The 12,825-nt window shown below is 60.1% G+C and overlaps 1 protein-coding gene across 1 annotated transcript in view; it reads left to right on the forward strand.

The window, feature by feature from the left end:
* Positions 1-12,825, forward strand: part of CROCC (ciliary rootlet coiled-coil, rootletin) — a 55,748-nt gene that overhangs the window by 6,326 nt on the left and 36,597 nt on the right. The window contains exons 4-10 of the mRNA XM_086364112.1: positions 4,453-4,567; positions 5,183-5,331; positions 9,916-10,101; positions 10,185-10,268; positions 10,341-10,402; positions 10,479-10,644; positions 11,267-11,373. Coding sequence (XP_086220238.1) covers positions 4,453-4,567; positions 5,183-5,331; positions 9,916-10,101; positions 10,185-10,268; positions 10,341-10,402; positions 10,479-10,644; positions 11,267-11,373 — 869 coding nt within the window. The remainder of the gene's footprint in view (positions 1-4,452; positions 4,568-5,182; positions 5,332-9,915; positions 10,102-10,184; positions 10,269-10,340; positions 10,403-10,478; positions 10,645-11,266; positions 11,374-12,825) is intronic.

Consider the following 12,825-nt stretch of genomic DNA (forward strand, 5'->3'; position numbering starts at 1 on the left):
ACACCTGGGATTGTTCCTAAAATAGTGTTTCTGAGCAAATCATTTAACTGCACCCAGGCTTACTGTTGTCATCTGTGAAGTGGGTAGAATAGTAGCAGCGTCCAGGGCTGTCGAGAAGGTTTAAGCAGATAAGGTAGAGGTGCAAAATTTTAGGCACAGGGTCTGGCTCATGGTAGGTTCAGTATTTTTATCATAATTTCTAGTCAGCAACTGGAGAATAAAGAAGGGATAATGGGTAAGAGCAGCTGGTACATTTGAGATTCATGAGTAGCCTTTGAGGAACTTTTTGGCTAGTGCCTGCAGCTGGACCTGGCAAACGGCAGCTTTGCAGGGTGGGCAGAGGACTAAGCAAGAGTGGGGAGGGAATGAGTGCAAAGGGTGTCTTCTCTGTATTTATTCACCCAACAACGGCTGAGGGGCTACAGTGCACCAGGCAGGGTTCTAGATTGGGTACTGGTACTGGTGATGATAGCACTAATAATAGCCAACCCGAAGGACTTCCCTGACGGTCCGGTGGTTGGGACTCTGCATTTCCACTGCAGGGGGCTGGCGTTCCATCCCTGGTGGGTGAACTGAGATACCTCATGCTGGCCACCACAAAACAAACAAATAAAGACCAGTGGTATTAATTACATAACAGTGGGGAGTCATTAAGGTAATTCTGGCTGATGCGATGGGCTTCCCTGGTAGCTTAGCTGGTAGAGAATCCACCTACAATGCAGGAGACCCTGGTTCAATTCCTGGGTCGGGAAGATCCCGTGGAGAAGAAATAGGCTACCCACTCCAGTATTCCTGGGCTTCCCTGGTGGATGAGACAGTAAAGAATCCACCTGCAACGTGGGAGACCCCGGTTCGATCCCTGGGAAGGAATCCCTGGAGGAGGGCATGGTAACCCGCTCCAGTGTTCTTGCCTGGAGAATCCCATGGACAGAGGAGCCTGGCGGGCTACAGTCCATGGGGTCTCAGAGTCGGACACGACTGAACAACTAAGCACAGCACAGCTGATGTGATAGTGAAATCCTGAAATCTCAGTGACGTAGCACAAAAGAAGTTTATTTCTCATTCATGAGAAGTCCTGTTAAGTGCTTTCTACGTGGTGACCTACAGACCCAGACCCCTTCCAGCTTGTGGCTCTAGCATTCTCTAGGAACTCCGCGTTATTTCCTTCCAGCTGGGGGACAGGGAAGGAGAGAAGTCCTCGTGGGAGGTTTTCATGGGCCAGGTCTGAAGTGGCAGACTTTAGTTTTGTCTTAATTCTGCTGTTGCTGTTCAGTTGCTCAGTCATGTCTGACTCTTTGAGACCCCATGGGCTGCAGCACGCCAGGCTTCCCTGCCTTCACTATCTCCCGGAGCTTGCTCAGACTCATGTCCAAGTCGGTGATACCATCCAACCATCTCATCCTCTGTCGTCCCCTTCTCCTCCTGCCTTCAATCTTTCCCACCATCAGGGTCTTTTCCAATGAGTCAGTTCTTCGCATCAGGTGGCCAAAGTATTAGTTTCAGCTTCAGCATCAGTCTTTCCAATGAATATTCAAGACTGATTTTCTTTAGGATTGACTGGTTTGATCTCCTTGTAGTCCAAGGAGAGTCCAAGACTCTCAAGAGTCTTCTCCAACACCACAGTTCAAAAGCATCAATAATTCTGCTAGTGAGAACTAGATCACATGGCCATATCTGACTGCAAAGGAGTCTGGGAAATAGCTTCTAGCCATTTCCCATAGAAGAACTGGAAATGTTCTTTGGTGAACACACAGCAGCTCCTGTCATACCATATCCTGGTACATAGCTAAGCGTGAATCATCTTATTTAAAACTCATGGTAAAAGCAGGCACTGTTATTATCCCATTTTACAGATAAAGAAACTGAAGCAAAGTCATTGGCCCGGGGTCACACAGCTGATGGGAGGCACAGCCAAATCCAGGCAGTCAGATGCTAAAGCTGTAATATCCAGAGCTTTCCATGAGGAATTCAGTGGTTATTTTGACAGCTGGATGGAAGCTATGAACATTAGAAAGTGCACATACACACAGGGTTTAGTATGGTTTCTTGGGCTCTGTGATAGAACCCAGAAGGACTGACGGGGAGAACTCTGTGGGCAGAGCCAAGGGCATCTGACTCCCTGCCCCCATCCCCTAGGGCCCTGGTGGGGAATAATTTAGTTCAGTTCACCAGGCGCATCTGGGCCCCCTCTCTGCCCATCTGGGAAAGCAGGGCTGCAGAGCTTGGCTGGGGGTGTTTGTGGCCCCCCTCTGCTCTGGCTGTGGGTGTGCAGCCTGTAGGGGGGCGTTTCTGGAGGCTGTGTCTGGAGGTGGGAAGATGGAGCCCCAGGTTTTTGTGGTGAGAGCTCCCTGCCTCTGAGTCTAGTTTTGCCTGAATCCGGCCTTGGTTGTCATGGCAACATCCAGGCACTTATTTTTTTGGCCCCGTGTGTTGGCTCCTGGTTTTCCATTCCTGGTTTTCCATTTCCAGAGTAGATTCCCTAGTTGGGGACAAGGGGTTTCAGGCTCAGCTTGGACTGTTGTACATTTATACGGCACCTGCTGCATTCCTCGGTCTGACCTAGACAAGGTTGGTAGAGCCTTGGAGTGCAAATGCCCCTGCCTTGCCCTCAGGCCCTCTGGGAGGCTGCCTGGCTTAAGTGGAAAGAGTTTAGGGCTGCTTCCCCTTTCTGCAGCAGCCGCAGTTTGGAATAGGTGAGAGCCCCCAGCTCTCTGCGCCTGGTTTTCTCATCAGGAAATGGGTTGAGGTGAGGATTCAAAGTGATCGCACGAATGTGACACAGTGTTAGAGCAGAGAGCACCCGGAGGCCGGGGGTCAAGAGGTAGCAGGAGCCCAGACGGGCGACGCCAGCGACAGAGGGAACAGCAGCCGCCTTGCTCTGACTGCTGGTGACGTGCCAGCCGTGGTCAGACCCCTTACTCGGTTCAACCCATTTAATCCTCACGGTGACTGTCAGTTTCACGAGAATGCTGAGTCTCGGTGACTCGTGGGTCACACTGCCAACAAGTGGCAGGGCGGGACCCCGCTGTGGCCCTGATTCCGGACCTGACGGCCTACCCGCGGCGCCGCACAGCCTCCTTGCCCCAGGGGAGGAGCGGTGGGAGGCTGGGGGTGGAGCTCGGCGCCCCAGGGCCGGGGTACAGCGACCTTGCGGGTTGGATTTTCGGATGAACGAAACCAGTATGGCTCACACGTTCACTCTAAGCCCGGCGCTCAGTCACACGCCCTTTGCCCCCAGATGCCGCCCTGAGACGGGTGCCAATGTTTGCTCCCTGCGCAGGGACACTGAGGCTCACAGAGGCGGAGCTGCTTCCCCTGGGACGCTACCCGGAGGGAGGCGTGGCGGGAGTTGGGTGGGGAAGGGGGATTCGGTTCCGTGCCTGCACTGGGCAGTTCCGCAGCCCGCTCCTGATGTGTGAAGTCCTCCGAGCGCCTAAACACATTTTCAGCAAAGCGTGTGACCCCTTTTCTGGGTCAGTAAAGATGATCTTGAAGACTGGCCTTTCCCGCCGCCTGGATGTGTGTGTGTGTGTGTGTGTCTTGGGGAGGGTCTTCACCTCCACGCCCTCCCCCTCCCCACCCTTCCCTCCGTTTCCCACTCCTCCCCTTCCCCTCCCCCCCGCCCCTCCCCTCGCCCCTCCCCTCGCCCCTTCACGTCTCCTCCTCCTCAGTCCTCCACCACCAGGCTCCCCTCCCCCACCCTCCTTTCCCCTCCCAGGCCCCGCCCACCCCGTGATCACGTGGGGCCCGCCGGATTTAAGCCTAATCTGCCCGGCGCTCAGCCGGCGGTCTGGCTGTGGGGGAGTCTGGGTGGGTCTCCTGGGCCCTGGCAGAGGCCTGCAGAGGGTGCCCACGGGCGCCCTCCATGAGCTTGGGGCTGGAGCAGTCGTTGGAGGTGGTTATCCAGGTGGGCCCGGGGCTGTGCCCCGTGCAGGGCAGGGGCGCGGAGCCTCGCAGGAGAGGGTGAGGGGCGGCGCGTCTCAGGGTGCGGGCGTGGGTGCGCCGGGGGTCCCCCGCTTGCAACTCTCGCCCAGGGTTGGGGCGGAGGGTTCTGGGGTTCAGTTCCGGGCTCTGTCCAGTGCTCCTCGAGTGAAGGGGAGTCCTCACCTCCAGGTTTTAGGGTTGGGGTGACGCCTGCTAGCACTGTGGGGTCCTCGCCCGTCCTGGGCGGGAGCCCCCGGCACGCCGCCTGCCCGGGGCTGGGTCTGTGAGTGGGCCGTGCCTTTGGTTCGCTTCTCGGGCCCCCGCGGGCCTCCTTCCCAGGGCAGGGGCGCACGGAGCGTCCTCCGGTTGGGCTTCGTGCGAGTCTGACTCGCAAGCGCCCTTCCGGGCGGGGTTTCTGGAGCGCCTCCTGGGCACCCACGTCTCGGGTGGCAGCACTGTTTCCTTGCCACCCACGCCAGGGAGCCCCGGGTCTCAGCCCCCCCGCAGATCCTCCCGCTTTCCCCGCAGACTCTGCAGAGGAGCGTCCTGGGGTCGGGCCTGGCCCAGGACTCGCGGCCCGCCGGCCTGTCTGCCCGCATCAGGGAGATCGTCACCCGCAGCCTCTGCCAGCCTGAGAGCGCAGGTACCGCTCCCTGCGCCCGCCCCGCCCCAGACACTCCTGCGTCCCGTTTCCCAGTCCTCTCCACAGTCACGACGACGGGAACGGCTGCAGCTTCCATTTCTTGAATCCTCACTGTGAGGCAGGCACGGACCCATGATGGAGGGTCCCATTTTACAGATGAGGAAACGGAGGCTCTAAGGTGTCCTTTGCTTAGACTTGTCTCCACGTGCTGCTGTGAGAAGGCGGGGCTGAGCATCCCCTCCTTGCTTGCAGGCAGCCTGCTGCGAAGACTAAACCCCAAACACAGCATTCTCTGCCAGGGAAGGGCTGACCTGGGTGAATCCAAGACAGTGGGGAGAAGGCAACTCAGCTTAGCTCAGGGCTCTGTAGACGGCCTGGGGTTGGCAGTTCCCGTTCTCCACCTGGACAGGAAGGCTCATGGGCCCCCAGGCCCCTGGAGGGCGGCCCCCACAACCTCCTATGTGCTTTGAGAGTCTGGGAAAGACCCCCTCAGCTGCAGCTCCCCGCGGGGACCCTGTCTGTTTTCCTGCCTCCAGGGATGGGTGGGGCACCCGTTTGGGGAGGCGGTCCCTCTGGACACAGGTGGAGGCCAGTCCTGTGCCCGCTGTCCTGCAGGCCCAGCCCCCGAGATGGCCTCTGTGCTGTTGCTGCAGGAGGAGAACCAGCTGCTGCAGCAGGAGCTGTCCCGCGTGGAGGACCTGCTGGCCCAGAGCCGGGCGGAGCGTGACGAGCTGGCCATCAAGTACAGCGCGGTCAGCGAGAGGGTGGGTGCTGCAGGGCGCAGGGCGCGGGGCTCCCCAGCCTTGGGGGTGGGAGGCAGCCTGGGCAGCGTGCCCTGGGGGAAAGGTGGGCCCCGGAGCCAGGCGGCCTGTGTTCAAGTTGCGACTCTGCCCACTCGAGTGGCCTTGAACACGTGTCTCCACTCTGCACGCCTGCTGTCCACAGTGGGGACAGTAATGACACGGAGCTGGGAGGAACCGATGGGACGAGGGGATGAAGTGCCAGGAGCCTGGGTGTTTCATCCCCGGCTGTCCTGGGTTGGGTGGGGCACAGAGAACAAGACCCCCAAGAGTGCCCCGCCGCCCCTTGAGTCTCTGGGCACCGCCTTGTACCCACATGTACCTGGGCCTTGGGGTCCACCCAGCAGGCTGGGGTGGGCACAGACCTGGCCTGCTCTCCCAGGTGAGGCCCCACCAAGGAAGGAAGGGGTAGCCGGGCCTGTGTCCAAGTCCAGACAGGGTTTGTGTCCGGGGGCCTGTGTAGCGGGGCCGGGGCAGGAGGTCGGTGTGCTGGGTGCAGGTCATTCTCAGTGCGTTGTCTCCTTTAGGCCGCCAGGCTCGGGGCAGGCGGCCCTGGGGAGGTGATGGTGGCTGCAAGCTGGTGAGAGAGCTGCATGCGGGAGGGAGTGTGTGTGCCCGTGGGAGGGGTGCGTGGGTGGTAATGGAGTAACACATAATAGTGTCTGTGGGTTATTGAGCCCCTGCTGTGTGCCGAGTGTGTGCTGGGAGCTTGGCATTTAAGATACAGAGGTTGGGGCCCTTCCGACGCCCGTGTAATACAGGAGCTCACTGAGGCTCAGAGCGGGAGCACGCCGTGCTCCGAGTCACACAGCCCGGGGCTCAGCACTGTGGCTTTGTTTCCTGGGGCTGGGAAGAGGCCACTGGGCTGGGCATCCCAGCGGGCAGCTGGTCCTGGGAGAACGGGAAGGACCTCAGATACGACCCCCTAATACTGCAAGCGGAAAGCTGAAGCTGGCCCAGGGTCCCCTGAGCGGGACTGGTAGAACCAGGGTTGCCCAGGACTCACTGAGCTGGGCCTGTCTACACAAGGGCTTGTGACCCCGCGGTGGGAGGGGGAGGAGTGATCTGTGTCTCCCTGTGGGTGTGGGCTATGCCCATGTCCTGGCATCCGCCCGCCGGGATAAGCCCCCGGCTTGTTGGGACATGCAGAGAAGCAGGGCGGGGGGCCTAAAGCGGCCCCCGGCACTGGGCACAGCGCAGAGCTCATTTTCCCAGAGTTTGCAGGGAGTATGGGGGGCAGGCTGGGCTAATGTGCATTGTTGGTGGTGCCTGAGCCAGCCCCTCCCGCTGAGGCCAGTCATCCTGGGGCCCCTGGCACAGTGTCAGGCCCCGGGGGGAGGCTGCCTCTTAAATGCCAGCTTCTAACCAACAGTGGGGGCAGCACAGCCCCCGGGCTGGGAGGGGAAGGGAAGAAGAGGTGGAGGGGGCTGCTCCCTTTCCTGCGAGCACGAGGCTGGGGGGCTGCGTTAGTCTAGGAAGTTCCCTCCTGTGGCTGGGGAAGCTAGGATAGCATGCAGAGGGAGCCTGGCGTGAGACTGTCCCCTGTGTGCGGTGGTGTGCGTGGGCCCCCCTGGTTAGATGAGGATGACCTTGAGGCCTGTCCTGGGGGTGGGTCCCCAGGGAACATCAGAGCCTGGAGATAGCCTCATCAGCGGTGGGGAGACAGGCCCAGGGAGGGCATCGTGGGGCCAAGCCCGCTGGTAGAGCTGGGCTGAGCCCCTGGCCTGGGCGCCGCAGCCCTGGGACATCGTCCCTCTCGGCTGCCCACGTGGCGCTGGGCTGCGGGCGGTGGGGCCTGCAGCCACAGCAGTGCATGTGGCCTGGCTTGAGGTTGTTCGGACCCCTTAAACTCCTAGCGGGGTAGAGCTGAGGTCGTGATCTGTGTCCAGAGGCTGCGTGTGGGGAGGCTGAGGTGGTGACCCCCCGGGTCAGAGGGCGGACCTTGGGTCCCTGTGAGGCCCCCGCTCTCCTGTCCCTGAGGAGCAGGTGTTGGGCCAGCCCCGCTCCCTCAGTGTCCATGGTAACCTGGACCCGGTGATCGGAGCGGCAGGCAGTGGAGCGGGGGTTGTTAGGGGAGACAGTAAACTTCTTTCATCCTTGGCTTGGGAGCAGCCTGCTTCCCTTTTGACTTATGAGTGAAATTGAAAGGCAGAGTTTGTGGAAAGAGGTGGGGTGTGGCCGGAGGGGCAGGGGTCTGGCCGTGAGCCCTGGGAAGCAGCGGAGCACCAGCAACGGCAGGGACCCCTCTAAACCCGAGAGACGGACAGCGCCTGGTTCACACAGCAGCAGGGACCCCTGTAAACCCCAGAGACGGACAGCGCCTGGTTCACACAGTAGCAGGGACCCCTCTAAACCCCAGAGATGGACAGCGCCTGGTTCACACAGCGGCAGGGACCCCTCTAAACCCCAGAGACGGAAAGCGCCTGGTTCACACAGCAGCAGGGACCCCTCTAAACCCGAGAGACGGACAGCGCCTGGTTCACACAGCGGCAGGGACCCCTCTAAACCCAAGAGACGGACAGCGCCTGGTTCACACAGCTGTGTGAGACACACACCGCGGCCATCGTCAGACCCTTTCTACGTGTACATGTGCATGCGTGCAAGTCGCTTCAGTCGTGTCTGACGCTTGGTGACCCCGTGGACCATAGGCCACCAGGCTCCTCTGTCCATGGCTTCTCCAGGCAAGAATACTGGAGGGGGTTACCATGCCCTCCTCCAGGGGATCTTTCCAACCCAGGGATCGAACCCAGGTCTCTTATGTCTCCTGCATTGATAGGTGGGTTCTTTACCATTAGCGCCACCTGGGAAGCCCTTCTATATATACACACACCAACAGCCCACCAGGAGGATGCACTCAGATTCACAGAAGCTGCACCAGACACACGCCATCCAGCCTGCACGCACAGCCACACGCCGTGGCGTGTCTGGTGTGCCCACATGGCAGACAGCCCAGTGCTGGCTGGCCACATACAGCCAGACACAGGTGTGCACAGATGCACGCAGAACCCCCCTGTGTGTACAACTGTGCACACAGGCGTACAAATGCATGGACACGTAGGCACACACGCAGATGTACCCATCTGCTTCACCACAGCGTACACCTTGGACAAGAGATGCCAGCTCACCCCGGTCCCCATGAAGGCCCAGACACAGACACACAGGGTCACACATGGAGACAAACGACAAAACACACCCCCCCACGCCCAGGAAGCACCTGCTTGATGCTTGACACACACACAGCATCCCGGTGCCACGGCCAGCACAGACGCTCTGCCCTTCACCTGGCTTGGGTGGACTCCACGCAGATACTGGCCACGGGCTTGGTGCCCACCCTCTAGGGAGAGAGACCCCCTGCATATTGCCTGCTCCTGCACCCTCAGACCAGGTTCCCCCAACATGAGCTGCAGCTGCCACACAGCCTCCGTGGGCACAGTGCCCAGGGTGGGGGTGGAGATGAGGTGTTCTCAGCTGGCTGGCTCCCTGAGCTTCTGGCACACTGCTTAAGCCCGGCCTGGAGGGCCGGCCTGGCTTGGGCCCCTGGTCTGCATGGGTGACGGTCGTCGTCCTTGCCGTTGGCCTCCCTGGGACCAGACGTGGGTGGGTGTGTGAATGGATGCCCTGCCCCGCCTCTCGAAGGCCAGGCTCTGGGCTTGGCCCTGCTGTCAGTCCACTCTGGGCACCATCCTCCTCTGAGCCTTGCCATCCTTGGCTGCCTCCTTCCTCCTTTCTAGATGGCTGGAGGAGGCTGGGGGGCCCCTGGGACCAGCAGGTCCCTGGAGGAGTGAGGGGGTTTGGGCTAGTGGAGGCCATCAGAGCCGGCAGGCGTCCTGCCGCTGACCCCAGGGTCGGGTGATGAAGGGGCTTCAGGCTGCCTGGGCGTGGGGGACAGGGTGGGTTGGAGGCCCCCAGTGAGGGGGAGCGGAGAGCTGGGGGCCAGGCTGGGCTGGGAGGCCGTTCATAAGCCACGCCACGTGTCAGGACACTTGTGCTCGCCTCTTAGAAACCTGAGCACTGTGCGTGGGCAGTGGGAGGCAGGTGAGTCCATCGGTGTCAGTCTGGGGTGTTTGAGACGACCTGAGTGTGTGGTGTGTGTGCATGTCTCTGAGCTCGCGTGTGCGCATGTGTACTGATGCCTCAGTGTATTGCATGTGCTCATGCTGTTACATCATCAGCATGCTATTCTGAGCAAAATCCAGGTTTCCTGAGAGTTCGGGTGGCATGGCGTGGATCTAACAGTTGCCCACGCAGGGCGCTGGGTGATTTGGAGCATGCCCAGGGCCCTCAAGGTTTGCCCCAGGGGCATCTTTGTGTTTTGTGTGCACACGTGTGTGGGCCCACCTACTTGTGTCCCTGCACACCCTGTCTGTGTGTCCCTGCTTGCCTCCTCTGTGTTTATGCTTGGCTGTGCACACGTGCACTGCGTCCTGGGCTTGCCCACCTGGGCCTGCAAGGCATCGTGGGTCGGGGTCCAGCCTGGCGCCCCCTACAGAGGCCTGAGCCTGCCTTCTGGGGAGGCGCAGGACTCTCACCCGGGGCCCTTCCCCGCAGCTGGAGCAGGCTGTGCGGCGGGAGTCCGGGGAGCCGGCAGCCCAGGAGCCCAGGGGGCTGGCCCTGCAGAGCGTGGAGCTGCGGCGGCAGCTGCAGGAGGAGCAGGCCTCCTACCGGCGCAAGCTGCAGGCCTACCAGGAGGGCCAGCAGCGGCAGGCGCAGCTGGTGCAGCGGCTGCAGGCCAAGGTCGGGCCGCCGCCCCGCGCCCGCGCACCTTTCCTCCCCCAACCCCAAGCACCGCGGCTGACCCGCTCTCCGCCCACCCCCAGATTCTCCAGTGCAAGAAGAAGAGCTCGGAGACGGAGCAGCAGCTGCTGGAGAGATGCACAGAGCTGGAGCAGCTGCGGCTGCGGGTGGGCGCCGGGGGGGCAGGGCTGACCCTTCCTGCCCTGCCCAGTCTGACGCCCTGCTTCCGTACCCCTCAGGACGCAGGGCACAGCCAGGACCTGGAGAGCGCCCTCATCCGCCTGGAGGAGGAGCAGCAGAGGTGGGCCCGCGGGGGGCGCGCGGGGGCCGGCCGCCCTCTGCCCAGGCACCCACCTGCTCTCCTCTGCCCCGCCCAGGAGCGCCAGCCTGGCCCAGGTGAACGCGCTGCTCAGGGAGCAGCTGGACCAGGCGAGCTCGGCCAACCAGGCCCTGCGGGATGATATCCGCAAGGTGACCAGTGACTGGGCGCGCAGCCGGCAGGAGCTGGAGCAGCGGGAGGCCACCTGGAGGCGCGAGGGCGAGGTGGACGAGGGGCTGGGGGCCGCGGGGCCCGGGGGTCCAGCCTGACCCCAGGGCACGGCCTCACTGGGCTGGCGGGGGAGGGGCCTCGCGCCACCTGGGCCCTTTGATTCTCCAGCAAGAATACCGGCGTGGGTTGTCAGGCCCTTCTCCAGGGCATCTTCCCGACCCAAGGATGGAACCCGGGTCTCCTGCACTGCAGGCAGTTCTTTACCATTTGAGCCACCAGGGAAGCCCCATTAGGGAGGAAAATGGCTGTCATAATAATAGCCCTAATCGTATTGTGTGAGAGGCGGGCGTTTTCTCCTCTGATCCTCTTAACTTACATGGACGGTGTTCCTGTCCTCCTGAGGAGAGGTTGAGCTGCTGCCCGGTCGTGCAGCAGGCAGCTGGGATGCAGACCGAGGTCTCAGGCATCTTCTGCCCTTCCCCGTGGAGGCTTTGACACCCAGCTCCCTGGGCCAGGGGGAGGTGGGGGCTGGTGAGCGAGGCAGCTCCGACCCAGCCTTGCAAGCCGGCGCTGGTGACGGGACACGCGCCCCCGCGGCGGCCCTCGGGACGTTCCGCGCGGGTGGGACCTGGGCCTGCCGCCCCGGCCCCTCACTCAGCCCCTCCGTCCCCCCAGTCTTTCAACGCCTACTTCAGCCACGAGCATAGTCGCCTGCTCCTCGTCTGGAGGCAGGTCGTGGGGGCCCGACGGCTGGTCAGCGAGGTGAAGACGGCCACCGAGAGGTGAGGCTGGCGGCGGAGGGGTCGCTCGCGGAGGCGCGGCCACGGGACACCGCCCAGCTGGGCTTCAGTCCGACCGGACCCGCCTGCTGTGTGCCGGCCTTGGGAGACGCAGAGGCACCTAGTAATAATTAACTCTTAGCAGATCAGGGCAGTCATTTCGTATTTGCTTAATGTATTTACTAAACTGACTGTGACTAAATAGTCATATTTTACTAAACTAAACTTATTTTTTTTAGTAAAAACTACTTTTTTTGTAGTTTTAATAATTTTTAGTAAAATTTTTTTTTTAGTTTAGAAACATATTTTACTAAACTAAAAACAATTTTAGTGTTTACTAAATTTACTGTTTCCTAGTCACTACTAGTACCCTGGAGGAGGCCATGGCAACCCACTCCAGTATTCTTGCCTGGAGAATCCCCAGGGACAGAGGAGCCTGGCGGGCTGCAGTCCGTGGGGTCACAAGAGTCAGACACGACGGAGTGACTGAGCACAGCACAGTCATTACTAGCAACTAGTAAACATCTACTGGATATTTGCTTCTGTCTAGGCTCCTTGTACCTTTTATTTCATTTCATATCCCCAGTGTTCCTCTGAGGTAGGAACCGTAATAGTCCTCACTTTTCAGGGGTGGACATTGAGGCTCAGAGAGTTAGAGTGACTCCAAAGATCACAGAGCAGTGGGAAAGAGGCTGAGTCAGGATTTATCGCCCCTGTTTTTAATCCACTAGACTATTCAGTGTCTACTGCCAAGGACCTTGCAACCTCTAGGGAATTCCCTGGCAGTCTAGTGGTTAGGGCTCTGTGTTTTCACTGCTGAGGGTCCAGGTTCAATCCCTGGTCAGGGAACTAGATCCCGCAAGCTGTGTGCGGCCAAAAAATTTTTAAATAAGAACAAAGGACCTTGCAGTCTCTAGACTGAGGAAGTGAGTGGTCAGTGGCATGAAAGTGGAACAGAAAGGATACCCCAGATGCTCAGAAGGATGGAAGGGGTTGTGAGAGTAAAAGTCGCTCAGTCGTGTCTGACTCTTTGCCACCCCATGGACTGTACAGTCCATGGAATTCTCCAGGCCAGAATACTGGAGTGGGAAGCCTTTCCCTTCTCCAGGGGATCTTCCCAACCCAGGGATTGAACCCAGGTCTCCCGCATTGCAGGTGGATTCTTTACCAGCTGAGCCACCAGGGAAGCCCAAGAATACTGGAGTGTGTAGCCTATCCCTTCTCCAGGGAATCTTCCTTACCCCAGGAATCAAACTGGGGTCTCCTGCATTGCAGGTGGATTCTTTACCAACTGAGCTATGAGGGAAGGCCCCAAGGGAAGGGATTGGGAGGCCGGAAAAATGCTTCATAGGGGAGATGGAATTTGCACTGACCCCAAAGGATAGGTAGGGTTTTAACTGGCAGAGCTGAGGGCCCTCCAGGGAGAGGGAACAGCAGGAGCAAAGGCTTGGAGGT

This window comes from Bos grunniens, chromosome 2 (assembly GCF_055505025.1).
Source record: "Bos grunniens cultivar Pamir isolate PY7600 chromosome 2, Bosgru_T2T1.0, whole genome shotgun sequence".
Classification (NCBI taxonomy): Eukaryota; Metazoa; Chordata; class Mammalia; order Artiodactyla; family Bovidae; genus Bos; species Bos grunniens.